The following is a 19,689-nucleotide window of genomic DNA, read 5'->3' as shown; positions in this document are numbered from 1 at the left end:
TCTACTGCTCGCGAATCGAGCCGAAGATAACAGATACGTATTTTATCAATATACCTAAGATTGTAATTAAAATTATATTGTAGTGTTACAATAGATTAACAATTTTTCTTTTTAATTGAATCTAAAGCCGTTGGTGATTTCTTTATTTTCCATATCTCAAAAACAACAATAATTACTGTAGTTGCTAATATTTGAAGTTAGATTGATACTAAGCAGCGATAAATACAAAAAAATATCATCAGCTGACCATTAAGTCTAATAATTACTCTATTTTCTAATACAGTTTAGGAGATAGAACAGATATTTATTACTATGTATATTCATCGTTTCTAATACTTTATTTATCGCTTTGCTCCTGACAATAATAACAATAGCCAAAGTGGTTTCTACAAGTTCACCTTTGTATTTACTAAGTTAACCTTTGTATTTACTAAGTTATTATAAACAAGTCTAATTTCCACTCCATAGATAAAAGATATTTGGATTGATCTTGAGTTCAGCGTATCAGCCGGCATATGAAGTGGAGAGTTCTGAAATTCACTATACCTGTTTTATGCAATGATGAGACGTCCTAATTAACGAAAGGTATTTCTAGTCGAAGAAAACAGATATCTATGATTTCGGTTACAATGGAAGCTTTCATCTCTTAAGATATTGAAAAACTAACATTCTATACATTATTTGCTGCTTATAACTTATCTACATCGATGCTCCCAGTAGCTGTTCATATCAGGTATTGTAATCCATATTAGTTGAATGCAAGGCATGTTTAAATATTGTGGATTAAAATTTCTGCGAAAGCAATTAATAGCTTTTCCTTGATTTTTGTTTAAAATATTCTTTATCACCTAAGAGATAACACTTTAGGCTTAATATAGAAATATCTTTTTTAAAATATTCAATAGGTACATAATACTAGGCTAATATTCTGCTCCGGCAAATACGTGATTAACCGAGAAATAGACACTAAGGGTTATACTTAAATGTTCGGAAATGTGAATATATCTTAATATGTTCATGATTACTAGTAGCTAATTTAGTTAAATCTATCGACATTAATTATCGGTACCAAGGTGAAAGAGATTAATCTTAATTAATGGTACTTATAATTACATTAAAATGAATAAGATTTAAATTGGAAGAAAATGGTCATTCAGTTTTAGTATTTCGGAAAATTGAGAGTCCGTTACCATAACGAAAAACTACATCGGACTTATACAACAAAATAATGACATTTTATTGCAGTTAAAGTTTGAAGAAGTTGTGTTCGATAACTACGTTTATAAACAACATGAACTGGTTAAGTAGCTATAGTAAAGTAGAAGAGGTAATGTGTATAAGCTTACCGCGCAGCTAGTAGAATTAATTATCAAGATCTATGATAATAATTTATTTTACTATATAGAAAGCGCATCAAGAGAGAATTAGTTATAAAATTGAAAGAGTGATTAAAAAAACTTATGTCTATGTTGGAGTATTTTTACATTATACTCAAACTAGAATGTAAATACAATTCTACAAAGTAAATTATTAAATATAGATAATAGGTATGTGAAATTAGGCTACAGTGTAGTAGAAATTGATTTATATTAATAATAGAATATACTTCATATAGAAAAGAATACCATATCAATCTTGTTTGATTTTATTCTGTGTTTAATGTTACTTCATCCGGTATAATGATACGTCATGAATTAAAATTAAACTTTTGTAATAGATTGAATAGTTTAATTATTTTATAAAAGTGCTTGTTTAGATAAGAAAGTGGATTTCTATTAGCTGTCTTTAAAATTAGAATTAAAAATTATTTGCTTAATATTGCGGAAGAACAGTAATTGTCCTTGCAGATTGATTGATTGATGCTTTTAGTTCTAGTTCATACTACTAGGCAAAATTACATATTCTGTGGCTGAACTTTTATAACTTCATAGAATTTCGAAGAATTCGTGTCTATACTATATCGTTATATATTATGAAATCATAAGTCTTTCTGTAAAACATAGACTGCTATATCTTCAACGTAGAATAAATAACTTTATTATACGTTGACTTACGATAAAGTGCTTCAGGTAGAATGAATTTCAGACGAGTAAAAACTCCTATATAGATCTTAGATAGTGGCTGTTTTTAGAAAAGGGTAAAACATAAAGATTGAAAGGAACTTCCGTTGTATAAATTGGAGATGAAATGAGGACATAATTCGGTATGAATATGGCTTATATTCATAAAAAATTTGTAACATATCATTTGTAGTAGCAGTTAAAGGCCCTTCTAGCCAATATTAATTGATGGAGTTACCGGTAAGCAAGTTAAGATTAGGATAACAAAGGGAATATGAATGATCATTTGATTCTTTATTTCATATAGTACAGCACTGTAAGTAACACACTGAGTTACCACTAATATAAATATTAATCTTAGGCAGTAAATGTATATATACTATCCCACCCTACTAAGTACATATCCAGATGCAAAAATATTATTCAGGCTTATGATTAGAATAACAATCATAGCCAAATCTTTATTTCTGAAAAAGATGAATTCCTACTGGATACAGAGATCCATGTTAGCATGAATTATTTCGTAAAGACCATGGTAAGGATCATAGCTTTCGTAAGTTGGCTAGATTGTCGTATTTAAGGCTAAAGTATTTCGAAAAAATCAATTGTAGCAAATTTTTAAAACTATACTCTGCTACAGGAGCATATTCTATACCTATCTGAAGGCAAAGTTTTAATTGATAATTATAATACGAGCAAGGAATATGGATCTTTACTAAACTCGTATGTAGATGAGGTAGATAAATAAAGTGCCAAGGAAGTGATACTTAACGAAAGAAAATAGACACAAACCTGACCAAAATTGTATCAGAAGCCGTGTTCTAAATGTTACTTAAATTCATGATAAACTTTATCTTATTCATAAATTCGACTTAAGTAGTAGTATGTTGCTGGTAGTGGTTCTAGAAGTGATCAGCTTAAATAGGGCAATATATAATTGCGAGAAATAAGTGATTAGAATATTAATGATATAAAAATGGATAATTTCAATTTATTTTATTTTATTCTGTAATATTCTATATTTTAACACTAAATCTTATGCTATAAAATATAAGATATTTTGACAATATTGGATGATAGTTAAAATGAACGACCATGATTATAAACTATAAAATTATTTTAATATACGCTTATCGTATATCCAAGCAATGTTGGAAACTAAGATTGAAGCTGCAACTATCGACAACTGAAACAATACGTTATAGCCGTAAGAAATACAGTAGATAAAATCAGCATTAAAGTTTGTGATAAAGTGTTTCAAAATAATAAAACAAGAACCATAATTTCTTTTAAACTTCATATTATTACATAAGTTAGGTTTATCATACAAATACCAAGGATAACTAGCTGCTATCAGACTAACTAAATTATTACAGCCAAATTCATCATTTATAAAGAGCTAGTAACGTGTTGATTCTTTTTAACAGTACTATCCTATCTTGCCAAGCAAGCTACAAGATTAATTGCATATTTACTATCATGCGATCTGTTCATAACTTGCTTTTTAAATTAAAGTATCGCAATACAAATTTTACATTACGTATTTAGTTAATCTACTTATGCCTCGGAATCTTAATATGAACATCTTAGTAGAATTACTACAATACATATTATAATTGTCTTCTACTGGTAGATACTAACGTAATCTTGTAATCTAATATTTAAGTTAAACTATTCTTGTATAATCTTATAATTTTAGCTATGATTTTGGCTTTACTTAAATTTATAATACCATCATTGATAAACCTAAATTAACTTACCACATATGGAATTAATTCTGATCTTAGCCGCAAGGAGTAAATTAACAGTTGGCTTAAATTAGAATAGTAATTAGGGTATTAAATTACGACATCAACGAATTAAATTATTTTAGGCATCGAGAAATGTTGCTATAAAAAACTAGATTGCGGTAAGAGTTTTTGGCTGCACTTGCTAACTAACGATTTTATCTTTACAATACGAATTGGAAAGAAAATATAAACCAGAATAATTAATCATTTTTAAAACTGTAGTCAAGAATGGAACGAACCGTCGCTCTTGAGAGCTTGCAGTATTAGCATTAAACTTGCGCTACTTATCAAAACCTATTTCGGACCTATTAGATTTTAAAATACGTTAACACTAAACTGATACACTGTGTGCCTGTATTGATCGATGGACAAAGTGTTATATTCATTTTTTATCATTCGTCAAGCATAAATTTTTAGGACCTATTACAATCCTTCGAAATTCACTAATGACTTCCACAAATAGTAATTATTTTGACATCCTTTACAGCTAATAGGAAAAGATTTGTATTTAGCATGGAATAATATGAGTTTTTATTTCTTTTATAAACAGACCTGTGACACTGTGGTGGCTCCAGCTAACGCTGCAGTCATTATCCAACAAAATACTGGACGAAATTACGCTGTATCTATGGATCTTAAGTAATGTAGATAGACTTCAATAGCTGTAACAGTGGTTTACAAAATGCAAAGTAAGAAACGAATATTACTTTGAACGTAGCCCATAATCAAAACGTACAATTTAGATTATTTTGGATCTAGGACTTTACTGTAATAGCACCAAGACGAAAGTAGTAAAGCCTAACTGAGAGTAATTAAAAGGTGAAATTGGCAAATAGATCTAGTAATCGTGCAGTGTGATTTTCATATTTTTCTTAAACGGCATCTAAAATTGTCATTGGTAGCGGTGGTATTATACATTCTAGTATGTGAATAATCCTAAACGTATTATAAAGTGGTGTTACAATTATCTATGTAGTTCATTCACTTAAATGCACGTGAACTTGCATGATCAATCTATCCTATCTTACTATAGCTATCAGAATATATTATACTGTTTTCATGCTGAAACCTTACTCTTGATTTTTCATTAATATTAATTGCAATAAAGATGGTTATTTCCTCTATAATCTTGCGTAATTCTTTGCTGATGTGATGACCCAAATTATTACAATCATCAGAATGCAAATTCCTAAAGCTATGGTCATCACATACGGTATTTATGGTGTTGCACTTTGCAAACACTATTTTAGATAGGATACGCTTTTACATATGTCAGTAACTACTGTCTTCCGCCGTAAGGCTATAAGTTTACGAATATATCTACAATTACATATGTAGCTTTAGATCCAATGGGGGTAAATAGTTTTTGCTTTACGCTAAATTTTGTCTACACTTGATGCTATGTGATTGTACTGAGTCCGTATGTTCAATTTCATGAATGGATATTACATAAAGTAGCAATATAGAGTATTGATATTCATTCAGTTTGATTTTGCTACAGGTAGCAATTTAATCTGGTGAGTTAGAGTTATTGATAGATTTGAAGCTTTTAAAACTATACAATTAAATACATTTTAATATCCACGTAGATTTTGAAGGTAAATTAGCTTGATATTTCATTGATAGAGTAGTTATAAGGATTTAATGATCGAATTTATTTGCAAGAATAGTAATTGTGAAGTAATTATAACGTCGTAATTTATGGATCGTAATATTATAAATTATGATCAATGAGAGGATTTCCAGAGCAAATATTATTATTTTAGACTCACTTAAAATAGTAAGTGGCATAGAATCTACTCTAGGTTGCTTTAGAGATTTGAATATTATTTGGTGAAGAAGTAATGATATATTGTAATGAGATCCGTATCATATAGCTTAAGATAAACAAAATGTATCTGCTTTGCATATGCTTCCATTGACAATTTTATCTTTAATAACAATATTCTGAAGTATTTTTAAACCCGATGATAGTGAAAAGATTTGAAACGATATTGAAATCCTGGTAAAACGTCATAATAGCACACATATAGTATTTCGTTTATTCATTATGCAGGATTGAGTAGAATTAGTAAAAGATTGAAAAGATATTGAAATTGCTTTAAACTTATTAATGGCATTTGTTTGGTCTATTCATTCCATCATATTATCCTTAAAGGATTGGATGGAATAAATAAAAGTAATGTTTTTAAAACTATTTTGGCTTAATTCTTATTCATAATGATATTCTTAAAGTATTTGAATTCTAAATAAACCTATTAATATAATATATTTGGTTTGTTCGTTCATCGTGAAAGGATTGAGTAAGATAAGTAAAATCATCAATAAACTCTGATAATTCTTGTGCTTGATAATGTAGGAAGAATCTCGAAATTTCACAGTAATTTAATTGAATATTAGCATACGATAAATTAATACGGTAGGAAAAGTCGAAAAGTATCATCATTAGCTAAAAGCTTCCAACAATATTATTGTGCTTGAAAATAATGGAATATTGTTGAAATTCTAAGTACTTAATACTAGTTTATACGTACTCAGTCTATCTAGTTGAACAAGGAAAAGCCTTATGTTTAATCAAAATATTTAAGACATCTTTCAGAAGATGTTATTATTGCAAGAATGTTGAAATTAGAATTAAAGTTTATAATAGCGGATGTTAGGGCAAGTGTATTCAATCAATTCTTCTTGATCTACTTTTAACCACTAAATTATGCCGTGATTAATGCGTGATTTATCTTACTAAGATTAAAACCTTGAACTCATGAATTTTTATCCTATCCTATAGTTTCACTGTAGGAAGTATATGCAAATCGGTCATGACACGCCAAATTATAGCTTTCTCCTAGGGTTCCTATAGCAACTGATACGTAATAAAATCAGCCTTTATCATGTTTTGATTGAAGAAATGCAAAGCTATTCATAGAGGATTATCCAAGTAATTCGATTACGTCAGATACTTTCATATAGGGATTGGATAGGAATACTATCATAGGAACTAGTACAGTATATGTTAACAGGTAGTTTAATGACAAGGTAATTGTGTCTCATTATAATTATTAATTGTTATTGTTAATTCTAGTTCGATAGTAATTAAATTATGTTCTTACACAAAGAAAGGGCACTAGCAGTTATTGAATAATAAGAAGAAAGATGTTACTGTGTCTTATCGAGTATGTATATTGATAATGAAGATAAAGAAATTGATTTATCTTTATGGACCATCTGAATTAAGACTGTTATTATCGTTAATAACACCGACCTTTATAATCAATTCGACTGTAATTCTGATAGTGATATGGAGGTTTTCTGATGGTCCTTCTCTATGCTAAAAATAACTTTCCCTGCAGGGCATGATGTTGTTAAATGTATTTCATAGACAATCAATGCTGAGTAAAACCGCCATAGAAATAACTAATGTTATAAAGTACATAGCAACACTAAAAGACGGATATAAGCGACAGTAGCAACATCATAACTATATCTTACTACGTTACTGTAAATTATTTAGGATAGAGAAAAAAGAATTTTATTCCATTGATTGATAAATCCTCGCTATTACTCTCCATTACTTTCAACTTGTTGAATTAGTGACTAGATTCTCTCCTTTTATTTTCTTTTTAAAATCTACATCGAGATTAAAGACAAAATGAGTGCAGTAGTTGCAGCTTATTCCACCATCGCTTTCACTCATATGGGAATAGAATTAATCATATCGGGCATCGTTACTATTGCTCTTCATTACGGTATTGGTTCCAATCCAATCTTGGCTTCTGTTGTATACGCTGGCACACAAACTGTAATTTATCATTATCCAGTATGGGGAGGCGTTTTTGTAAGTAATATTTGCCATTCTAAATCTTGGTGTTTCTTATAAATCGGGGCTCGTTCCCCTTTGCTATTTCTGTCGATAGAACAATTAGTGAGTGATTGAAATAAAATCTGACCTATTTCCTGAATGGATTCATAGAACTGTTTGAAATGATGTTCAAGAGAAAACAAACTATCTAGCCCTTTTATAGAATAAATTGTTTGTTTGTCAGTTTGTTTGCTTGTCCAATGAATTATATTGTAAATTCTCTATAAGATTTTTTCCTTGTAAGATTGGTTAATGAAAAATAGGGAGATAGCAAGATGATTATGCCCATACACGACAATATCTTTCAATGTAATCAAAGTCAGAGAAAAATTTAATTTTATATCTGAAGTAGCCTAATCATTTTCTATATTTGTCCCTATTAAGCAGTGAGTTGTTAGTTGTAATTTATAGAAGTTTCTTCGACATTGAATTAATGGTTATGAAAATTCAATATGATCAATCAGTGCTTCTTTCTTCTGGATGGAATCTATTAAACGAGAAACCGCAAATATTGATATTACGTTCATTAATTATTATTTTTTACTGGGGAAAATAGCTGGTTCTACAAGTGCACTTTATGTTTCAAATCTTAATTTGAAACTAATTTTAAAAGATTTTGTATTGAACATGTTAGTAATACTTGAATTCAGCCATAGCAACAAAATGTAAGCGGCATTACCTGATAAAAACAGGCGTTATGATAATCGTAAAGCGGCAGGATTAGATCAAATACGTGTGTTGGAAAGAACTCGTACTGCAATTACACAAATTACAGTGACTTTCGAAGGTGATAGAAAGCGATACTAGAGCATGTAGTTTGTACGCCATATTGATGCTAAAAGTTACCACAATATGTGTGAAAGAATGGTGCTAATATCAAACATATTTATAGCTTTTAGAATTAGCTAGAGGTCAGCCTATCTTATCCGTCTTCTCACTTATTCTAAATCAATGACTGATATCTGCAGCGTTCTAGTAGTAGTCGCAGTAAATTAGTTTACTATATATGATTTTTCACAAAAGCTTCGCAAAGAGCGTTAATTATAAATAAACACTACCTAGAAATTAGAAAGCAAAAAAATTTTCTTTGAAAACCATTAGAATTTAGTTTAAGGCCTTAACCGTAGCTAAATGTTATCATGATTGAGAATAGATACGTATTGATTATTAGCGCTCTTCGATTCTGATGCTTTTAAACTACTCTATACGGGTATATTAGTAAATTCGAGATCTAAGGCAATTTTACTTAATGTCGCGTGAGAATTGGATATGCCATTTCAATGAAAGTACTGGTAAAATGGCTAATCATAAATCTCTTTGCCATCGATCAACCATTAAAAGAGCTTAATCTACAAGTACGAGCACGTTCTATATCTTCTCTCTATACGCTCTAACATTTTATCAAGCCGAATTTGTTAACTGGAGTATGGCTTAAAAGTGGATTTTTTTTGACGTATTACTTGGTAAACCTTTATCCAAACTGAGTTAAGGATAAAGCGAACAGAATAAATTATAATTACGTAATTTTTATAGCAATTGCTAAAAAATCAGTGCATTGTAAAATTTCTTTTCTATGCTTCTTCAGCACAGAACCAAACTTTGAACGAATTAACGTCTTGACATTGATCTGAATACATATTAGGGATTAAACGTTTAAAATGATGTATATTGACTCTAAAATCGCTTGATGTTTAGGCAATTTTAGTAGGAATTGTCGGCATTATTGTGGGTTCAGCGGTCCAAAGAACATCGAATTCGGTAAATATTAATAATTTGTTATTCTATCTATCTAAATATAATTCTAAAATGAGAATGGCTTCTAATATATAGCACAGCAGTGATTATCATAAATTTAATTGCAATGATGACCGTTTGTATTATTATAGTGTTAGGCAGTCTTCAAATTAAGTTTTAGCTCTAGTTAGGGTGTTTGTAAAGAAAAGATGCAAGAAGCATTTAGATCACAGCATTATTGATCAAACATTGATTGACAGGAATTTATATATAAAAATCGACTTCTTGAAAGTGACATAGTAATTCTCAATACTGGTATATATTGGTTAATCTGCATAGTTTTCGGATCTAGGAAATGATAAATTATTTCTGCCATCATACTTAACGAAGATTTTATTATTAATAATTAATAAATGCATTACCTAGATATTATCTTCATAGCAGTCAATACTATTAGATACAGGATACCATACCGGTAGTGTTTACCTGTTCTTTAGGTCCAACATAATTTTCTCTAAAAGATTCTATTCTAGGAATAGCACTACTGCAATTAATTATTGATCAAAGTTTAATCACTAGTAAATTATCATCTACATGACTATAATAATTAATCAATAATTAATACAATACAATAGTTAATCTATGATAATTACAATAATTAATCTATGCCTTAAATCCATTAAGATTTTACTGAAAGAGAAAAATATACAGAACGTCTTCTTAATGTTGTTAACGACATTTGTTAATAGTAGTTTCTATCTCAAAACTGTCCTGATAACACTATTGGTTCGGATAATACTAGCTGTTGAAACTATCTATTTTTTAAAAGAAATAAGTCTATGCTCCAGGATATAGTTCAAACATTGAAGGAAATGTCTAGATCCAAAATCATCCCAAAAATATTTTTTTGAATTAAATTGTTATTAATAATTTAGATTTCTAAACTATTTACTCATTGCTAGTTACGGTACTGGATTTATAGCCTTTACCATTCGTTGTTGAATAAATCATTAAATCGTTAAAAAAAGGTTATAATTATATATTTCTTAAGCCACTGAAAGTATTTATTTATTAGTTTTGTTGATTCAATTTCTTTCGAAAGAACATATAAAGAAAATATGCAACAATTTACTTACTTACTAACTAGGTCAAAGGCGTTACATTTGTTGGATTGGTTGGCTTTATTACACAATTTATTGCCTTCTGCTTTGGATGCAACAGCATTTCAACCAGCGTTACTTATCTTCAAACTATTGGTCAACTTAACCCTTTGTACAACTTTGTCCCAATAATCTTTTCCGTCATCTATATGTTAATATTTCTCGCAAATTTTGCAGTATGCATACGCTTTATGACACTTGGCAGAGCTATCATAAAGGTAATTTAAAATAATGTAATTAATATTACGGATTGTCATCTTATTAGCTGTTATGCATGGGGCATAGGGAAATAAATTACTTTAGAATAATTTAATTTTCCAAGATAACATTGGAGGAACAATCTTATTTTTTCTAGGATTAATCTTGATTTACTTGTTGCCGCAGCGTTCTATCGCTATCGTCAAATAAGTCGTTATTATAACTATAACTAGTTTTATTGCACTATTTTTAAATATCTATAAATTATGAAAGTACCTTAGGTGGTGTCTCTGTTACGGTAAAGGTGTATTTAACATCATTGCCGTACATTAAGCAGTTCTTATAAATTTGTGGCTTTAGATTGCACCTTTAGGAACATTAATGATATGTCATCTATAATTAATTATTTGTTTTTAGTCAATCGCAATCCAACTACATTATTAAAGATGTATTATCTATGATGAAAGTATTTCAAATTGTTGTAATCATTTTAAAATAAACTTGTAAATTATCTCTCCAATAGGGTACTGCTACAGTTATTGTCCAGCCGGCACAAACTACCGTCGTTATTCAGCAAACAACTACAACGACAGTTCCCCAACAACCTCCTGGCTATGATGCTGCCAATATGGGCCAACCAGTGCAAGCCGCACAACCAGCTATGGTAACGGGTGTTAAAGCATAACTAAATAGTTCTTATTGTCGGTTGAAGTATATACCTATCAAATTGGACTATCATCGACAAATTTGCTTCTGCATTTTGAAATATTTTGATGAGTTTTACTATTCTAGGATGTAGTTTAGAGTATTATTTATTCTAATTCACTTCTTATACTATATGGTAATCAGTTAAGTGTCATTGCTTTATAAGTATACTAACAATTTAAGAAATGCTTATCCCATTTCATTTATTTTTATTTCCTGTCCCATACTTGAAAATAGCTTAGTTTTTAGATTCTTGAAGGCGTTTTTAATTTAATCGTTAACTCTGAAATTAAACCTAATTTACCTTAGTCAACTTACTTGATTACCAAATTATGCTTATAACAGTTAAGATAGCGTATATAAAAACCGATAGTGTAGAATGCTATAAAACGTTGAATTTGTTAATGTTCATGCTTGATTGATATTAATTACTCGTACTGGCGTGAAATAAGATCTTAATTTATTAAGTTAAATCAAACGATTAGAATGTACATTTCTTAACGACAAATAAAATCCATGGCTTTTGCGTACTTGTTCTTGAGCTATTAAAATTGGGCTTGACGCATTATATGGAAACTCTGCTGACTTAGCATATTTATTAATCTGTCACCTTTGTATTATGGATCTACTTGCAGTATGCTTTGCTTCTGACTTCGATAATCCCCAAAGCAAATTTTTTAAAATAAAAATGAATAAATACTGCTGTGGACAATCTTGGTGCTATAGCACTATGAATGATGTAATTAGCTTACCGGGAAAGATACTATTAAAGCTGAAAAATAATTAAAATTGGAGAAGACTGCACTTTAATGCCTACTAATATCCAATATAAAAGATTGGAGTATAATATAAATCAAGATCGGTTTCTAGCTTTAAATTTATAAATAATTAAATTCGATGTTCTGAGTTTACAATAAGTCTACCTCTGAAGCGAATATATTATAAGGATGTGAAGGTATACTGTAGGTTGTTATCATCCCTTAAAAATGTTCTTACAGTATATGATTGTAATTTTAGGGAGTAACTTACATCTTTACGGACTATGTAACTTTTGGCTATGAATGCGGGCAGAGATTACTTTCACCAAGAATGTGATGAATAATTCCGACATATAGTCATTACCCTGACATCATATATTTAACGTTTACTGGGAGCAAAATGAAATCGTTTATTTTATTTCATGCTAAATTTGTTGAATTTTGCATTCATGTGATATATTACTATATACCGTATTAATTATATCACGTAATATTGATAGTATAGGTAAAGATCGCTTTTGTGTTAATTCGGTATCTTCTGAATGAACATGTCATAAACTAACTATTGTTGCAAACTACAAATACGATAATCGTGACTGATAATAATGATTTATAGTATTCTATAAATGCGTTATTTAATGCTTGCTAATTCTACATACTAATTTTGGATTGTGTTACGTATATGTATTAATCTGCTGTTTTACAAATTTATAATTATAATGCGACGTAAGTATAAGCGTAAATGAAGCTAGTATATAAGCGGCCATTTTTCAATTAATAATTGGAGTAGGAGTACGTAGTTAATTTTAAAATAACTCTAAATACTTGTTTATTTTCCAATTCTCTATGCTGATTGAGAGTAGTACCAACCTTCAATAAGGTTGTTAGCTTTGACTGTAGATTATAATACACAACAACGTTAATTAAAATGAAATTGGTAAGATTGTGTCGAATTAAGATTGCGCCAGTGATTCTGCGTTGCAAAGAACTGCATAAGTGTACATGAACTCTGGTGTCTGTATAAAAGTAAATAAACAAATGATAATTTGATGATTGCTTCCATACTCCTACAAAAATATGTTAACATTGAACCTTGTGCCAGGAACTGTCGTCGCAATATGGCAAAGTTTGAACTTGGTATTCTATAATATAATCAGAGTTACCGATCGTAGCTATTCTCTTACTGAGCAATAGTCCTTGAAAGCGGTATTATATCATCATTTGATGGATGAGAGTGGTGATAGGTCACCGAAGTAAAATATGTTCTTCCTGATGTATCATGTTAGAAATAGCATAACGGCGTTTACATCATGAGAAAACTGATATTATTTCAAATCATATTGGATCAAAATAAATTGATCTATAATCCCGGAGATTCTATTCATGGTCAAGTGTTAATTGAATTTCGTGAAGCAATTAAATTAAAATTTATTAAAATTCGCTTATTTGGTTGTGCTTATACTCATACAAAATCGAAGAATCGATCGGTTATCGAACGTGAAGTGAACGACTGTTATGAGTTTCTGACTTTTTGCGATCGCACCAATGCTATTTACGGCGGAGGTAAGAATAATTTACAGCCTTACTGATGCTAGACGATAGAAAGCAATGAAAAATGCTGTTTTGCATTACGGCCATTTGTGTAAGAGCCTAAAAAGGTAGCATATGGGATTGAATCTAGTTCATTTTAATTTAAACTGCTCATGTATGAACAAGAAAAAAAATCTGTTCTAGAAAAATCATGCATATCAATATAATATCTTTGTACTATCTACTATAATGGCTTATAAATTGAACAAGAAGTTAGAATTTGAGTTAGAGGTAAAAAGTACTCTCTATACTATATGTGAATAGTAGATTTAGTTGCAATAAAATGGACAGTTTTAGACTGGAAATGGATAGTTATGAATTTTGTTGGCAGAGCCAAATTTATGAAATAAAATGAAGTCTTACGCGAAGTACTACCTCTTTTAATGTTTTAAAGATACTTTATCACAAACATAAAGTTGCGTTAGTTTCGTATAAGTATTATTTCTTATAAAATAGCTTAATTGTCTTGAAAGAAAAATCGCTCATAAGATTTTCAATGTTATATAGTTTAATTTACAATAAATCGTCATAGAAATTGACAGCTCAATGTTTTATTAACAGATACGAGTATGTTCGATATTAAAGTTATAGAGATGGCAAATTGCAATAAAAATTGATTGATTTATGATAGTTGCTGGCTACCGCACTCTAGGATTAATTTAAGTGAGTAAAATAAGATACCGTACTTCACATAGAAAATATTAGCAGCCAGAGTTTGCTGTAGAATAAAGAGTTATAGAAATAGACATTCTAATATTTTACCAACCGATAGGTTCGAAACCAAAGTTGTTAAGACAGTATATTGTAATATAAATTGATTAGCTTGTGATAGTAACTGGCTACCATACTTTAATAATTGATTTTAAAGACAGCAATAAGATATTGTACTTCATATCGAAAATATCAGAAGCCAGAGTTTGTAGTAGAATAAAATTTTATAGAAATAGAGAAATAGATACCTTCATGTTTCACTAACAAGTATTTTCGGTATCAAAATCATGGAGACAGTAAATTGTAACAAAAATGGATTAGTTTATCATAGGAGCTGGCTGCTGTACTCTATGATTGATTTTAATGACAGCAATAAGATATTGTACTTCATACTGAAATAATCAGAACCCAGCCTTCAAGATTTACAAATTCTCGATAATACACTTCGGAAATGACTGTAAATTTCAGTATCAAATGGGTGCTCTTGTTTTTATAAGAGATTTTATTTCTCACTTGATAAACTCTTTCCAGAGATACTGTTGATTGCTTAAATATGAAAAGAGTATATTCAAATTTATGTAATAAAGCATTGAGATAAAGTACTCGTTTAAATCCAGTAAATTAAGTATATGCCTAAAAATTTCTTATGTAGAACGAGATGGCGATGGCAATTATACTTGGATTCCGGCTGGAGCGCACAAATTTGGGTTCCAATTTCAATTGCCGATTGAAAATTTGCCATCTTCTTTTGACTATAGCTCCGACTGTTATATCCGATATCGCTTAGAAGCGACAGCAGAGCGGCCAAAGGAGCGCAAATATGAAACTAAAGTAGAAATTACTATTAAAGAACGAATTAATATCAACTTACCCTTTCTCTTTGTAAGTTGATTTTACTTCTGCAGAATTGGCAGTGAAAGCATGAAGCCATTTGCTAGCAAAATAACTTAGATCTCTACTTTCTGTGCTTGTTAAGAATCTTAATTATCTGCATAATAATTACTCAATATATTGAATGGTGTTGCACTTTTGTAGCGAGCTAAAGCTCCCGTTAAGAGACAAAAAAATGTCGGTTGGCTTATTTGGAAAAGAGGCCCATTAAAGGTTACTAGTTGGCTAAATCGTTATGGATACTGTCCTGGTGATAAGATTATTATTAATGTGGAGATTGAAAATTTAACTCGTAGAACAATCCCGTACGTAAAAGCTAAACTATTACAAGATGTCCGTTATGTGGCTGAAGGTTAGCTTGCTAGATTTTCTATGATCAGCCACTTCTATAATTTTGACTAGATATGAGCATAAATTGAAAGCTTTGTAGTCATTAAATTCTCTAATTTTGGTTTTAGTAGCATTTTACCTACCTACAACGCATACGTAAATTGGAAGTTTACAGCGTATAATATTAGTAAAGTATGATTGCCGCAATGCAATATTAAACGATGCAGTCATTATAAGTTCTGATTTCGTACTGCACCTTACCTTAGCTGTTATGTTTTTTTACAGTAGCTGACAGAAAATACTAAAATATTAATTCTCTTCTGCAGTTTGTATCAAATTGATATATTGCTGCATCGATATCGTCGTGATACCTCGATCATACATCGATGGCAGCCAGTTTAATTTGTAGAGCTTGACTTTGAGTTTAGCAATGCCTCTTATCATTATATGCTGCAAATATTTCTAGCATCGTCGGATACTTTGGATAGTAAACGCATTTATCCAGCTTAATTTTGTGTTCAGGAGTAGATGCTTGCTACTATTAAATACTGGTATATCTTCTAAATTTATATGTAACTGAACTCGTACTTTATTGACCGTCATACAAATAATTTAAATGACTGAAATTGTATCTGGTATTGCTTCTGAATTAGGGTTCCGACATATAAAATTTTTTTTTATTGCTTAATATTTGGTTAACGAGTAGATTTAGTAAGCTTGAATTTGTACGTAGCAATAGATGATTCGTATTTCATTAAGATATTAAGTTATTATATAAGTTGCTTAGTGTCTTGAATTTATCGTAGGTTCCATCATGCTATTCTATCAGTTTGATGACAATTAGCAGTTACCTGTTATCAAACCAATTTGAAACTAGATATAAATTGTTATGATACTTAATTCACCGCTGCTTTTGGCTTGCTTAAATTCTTATTAAGATTAATCAATTATCATCATGTTGCTATACCTTAATCTTTGTATATTACTTGAAACTTTAAGTAATATGTACAATGAAAGAGCTAATACCTGATAAGTAGCAAGTAGATGATTAATTTTTACTTTTGTTTGATATATTTATCGCTTAACCAAAAGTGAGGTGAAACTACTTTGTCCCTAGGAACTTTTGAACACCATGATCGAGAACTTGCAGCAGTTCATTACAATCGTCCAATTACTGGAGGTGCTACAATGGCATGGACGAATGGGGAAATTATCATTCCTAACCTTTCACCGACTATCAAATGCTCAATCATTGAATTACTTTATTACATTAAGGTACTGGGAAAGTAAATCATATATTAAAAGTATTTAGTACACCTATTCATGTAGATAGCTTGAATATCTCATATGGCATTTGAATTATAGCTTAATACTTCTATCTTTAGATCCATGAGATGCAATGCAGAATGCATTGATATTTTTTATTTAATCCAAACAATTTTTCAATATCCTTTAATTAATACCTTCTGCTTATTATTCATACATATTGAAGCCAATAAGTTATTCAATTGCTCTAATATGTTAGGGCCATTTAGCATTTTGATAACAACGAGTAATCCGCTTCTATTGATCTTGCGTATTAATTTGGCAAACTTTTTTCTATACTTGATAGATTTCTGTTAAAGTTCCATTTGGATTTAACCTATGCGTTAATATGCCGGTAGTTATAGGAACAATGTCACTCAGATCATCTTCTCCTACTAGTTGCCACAATTGGTCCAATAGCTGCATCAGTAGAAGAACTAGTGATGCTAGCACTAGTTCTTCGAGTTGTTCTTCATCATGGGTATCAGAAAATTCGATAGACGTAGAAAATACGATTTCTTATTTACGATCCATTTTCGATAGCACAAGGGTTAATGACGTACCAGGTAAGATATTCTAATTAGAAAATAAAAATCAAATTTTGAATGACTATTCATCTCTTACTCGAAATGTTTTGTTCTTTTAAACTTGCAAAAGCCAAGAATAATTTACCTCCTAGTTATGATACTTGCGTGGCATCTAATACGACAATAAATGACATCGCCAGAGCTGAAAATGGAGACGAAATGATTCCCACCTATAGTTCAGTAATCAATCCTTCAGCCAATCGTCAATCTTCATCAATACCTAAATAAGTCTCTTATCTAGGCAATACAACCTTGATATTAAGATCATAAGTTTATATAATAATATTGGATGCTTGAACATTAAGCAGAGATGGGAAACTATAAATGACAACTGAATGTGAAGATGAATGATGCCTACATATACTTCATTAATCGATCTCTCAGGTAATGACCAATCTATATTAAACTGATTAAAGCAGTAACACTGTTAAGTTTACGTTGCTCTGCAATATAAAAATGGATTCACCGGAGTACCGATCTCATTCTCCGACAATGTAGTAACTTACACAGTACCAGAGTAATCCCTAGTTTTCTTTAAAAATATTCGAAAAGTTCGTTTGGAAGTAGCTATTAGCTTGTGCAAGTACCTAGAATTTACCAATGTTTAATGCTGACAAAACATGCAAGTTTCTGTCTAAATCCTTTTTGAACATATATGAGTCAGGATGAGATCATACAAATCGCTAGAATGGATCAATACTTGCATGTCTTGACAGTTACGAGCTAGCTTTTGCTCAAATCTAGGCTGATATAGACGAAAGAGCGAAAAACTCTAGAACAGACACTGATAATAATCTACTATTGCTATGCAGTCACTTTTAATGCTCTGCAATGGTATTAACTGCTGGTTTGATGACTGTCACAGAACTGCCACCAAATTAGCGAATTAATGGCAGTAGATATAGATAAATAACAATTTCGAAGTTGATTTCTTTCGATTTTGAATGGTTAGCTTGGCTTTTAAGAGGTTTATCTTAAGCCTAGCCTTTTGGTAATATTAGTATTTGTATTCATATTTTCTTCGTCTTGGTTTGTAATGATTTAAGCTCTCATTCTGAAATGTTTCATAGTAATATCACTGCTCTATGAGTGTGTGAGTAAGTCCCTTTTAATATGCTAGAATTGCTTAAATACTTCTTGTGATGAGAACTTCTTTCGCTTTTATCGGTACTTGCAAATTTATTCTACAGATGTCTAATCATTTTAATACAATCGCTTTTGCCGCTGTAAATAGATGCTGATTCAAAAATTGTTATTTAGTTACGTTCTGGAGGGCTTTATTATTATATATTGGTTGTAGCATTACGTTGCCTAAAAGTATAGAGTTATAGAAATGCTGATGTTCACAGTATTTTAGTATTTTCGCAGAATAAAATTGTTTTCTAAATTGTAGTAAGGCGATACATTAGACTGGTATGCTTGTTAGGAAGTAGTCCGTGAAATTCTATAACTTGGCTTTACTACGTAATCTTTGCGAACTAATTGTGAGATAGGATTGTTTTCGCGTTGTTGAAAATTAGGTTTTCATGCATCGTGAAACAATTATTGAACTTAAAATGGCTATGATTGAATAATTGGTAGCGCAGATATTTAGTCTTGGTGAATTTGTTGTATTATTAAAAGATTTTGCGACCCTTTATAAGTTAAAAGTTAAATTAAGGAAATTTAGTGATGCTAATTTTCAGTTAATCATCATTTTTTTGGCTTTAAATAATACCTGAAATCAATGCCTTTTAATGCCTAATTAACTTATATTATATTTAGGTCAGTAATAATCCTGTAAACATTAATCTCAGAACTATCTAATAAATCTGAAGACTGTAAATTGTAGTATTTAAGATAACGTGATATATTTCTAGAAACTAACAAATGCTTCGGCGCAATCACCGATTGTATCGAATTTTAATATATGTGATATCAAATTGGAGGTTATAAGAAATAAAGCAGAGTCACCTATTCCTTCTTTACTTTTGGTAAACTAAAATTGAATTGACCCTACCAATGAAGAATCAAT

The 19,689-nt window shown here is 30.3% G+C and overlaps 2 protein-coding genes across 2 annotated transcripts; both read left to right on the top strand.

Moving 5' to 3' along the window:
* Nucleotides 1–7,490: 7,490 nt before the first annotated feature.
* On the top strand, nt 7,491–11,483 carry TRIADDRAFT_64234 (uncharacterized protein; the record flags this gene model as incomplete). The annotated part of the gene is made up of 4 exons (XM_002116033.1): nt 7,491–7,682; nt 9,402–9,464; nt 10,588–10,818; nt 11,322–11,483. The coding sequence occupies exons 1-4, from the start codon at nt 7,497–7,499 to the stop codon at nt 11,481–11,483; spliced, it is 642 nt and encodes a 213-aa protein (XP_002116069.1). The 5' UTR covers nt 7,491–7,496.
* A 2,088-nt stretch (nt 11,484–13,571) lies between these two features.
* TRIADDRAFT_59964 (uncharacterized protein) lies at nt 13,572–17,903 on the top strand (the record flags this gene model as incomplete). Its single annotated transcript, XM_002116032.1, has 6 exons — nt 13,572–13,824; nt 15,215–15,444; nt 15,598–15,805; nt 16,901–17,058; nt 17,396–17,654; nt 17,746–17,903. The coding sequence occupies 6 exons, from the start codon at nt 13,572–13,574 to the stop codon at nt 17,901–17,903; spliced, it is 1,266 nt and encodes a 421-aa protein (XP_002116068.1).
* Nucleotides 17,904–19,689: the final 1,786 nt, after the last annotated feature.

Source organism: Trichoplax adhaerens, genomic scaffold (genome assembly GCF_000150275.1).
Source record: "Trichoplax adhaerens TRIADscaffold_13 genomic scaffold, whole genome shotgun sequence".
Lineage (NCBI taxonomy): Eukaryota > Metazoa > Placozoa > Uniplacotomia > Trichoplacea > Trichoplacidae > Trichoplax > Trichoplax adhaerens.
The sequence above is the reverse complement of the archived record's forward strand: the minus strand, read 5'-3'. Positions and strand labels throughout refer to the sequence as shown.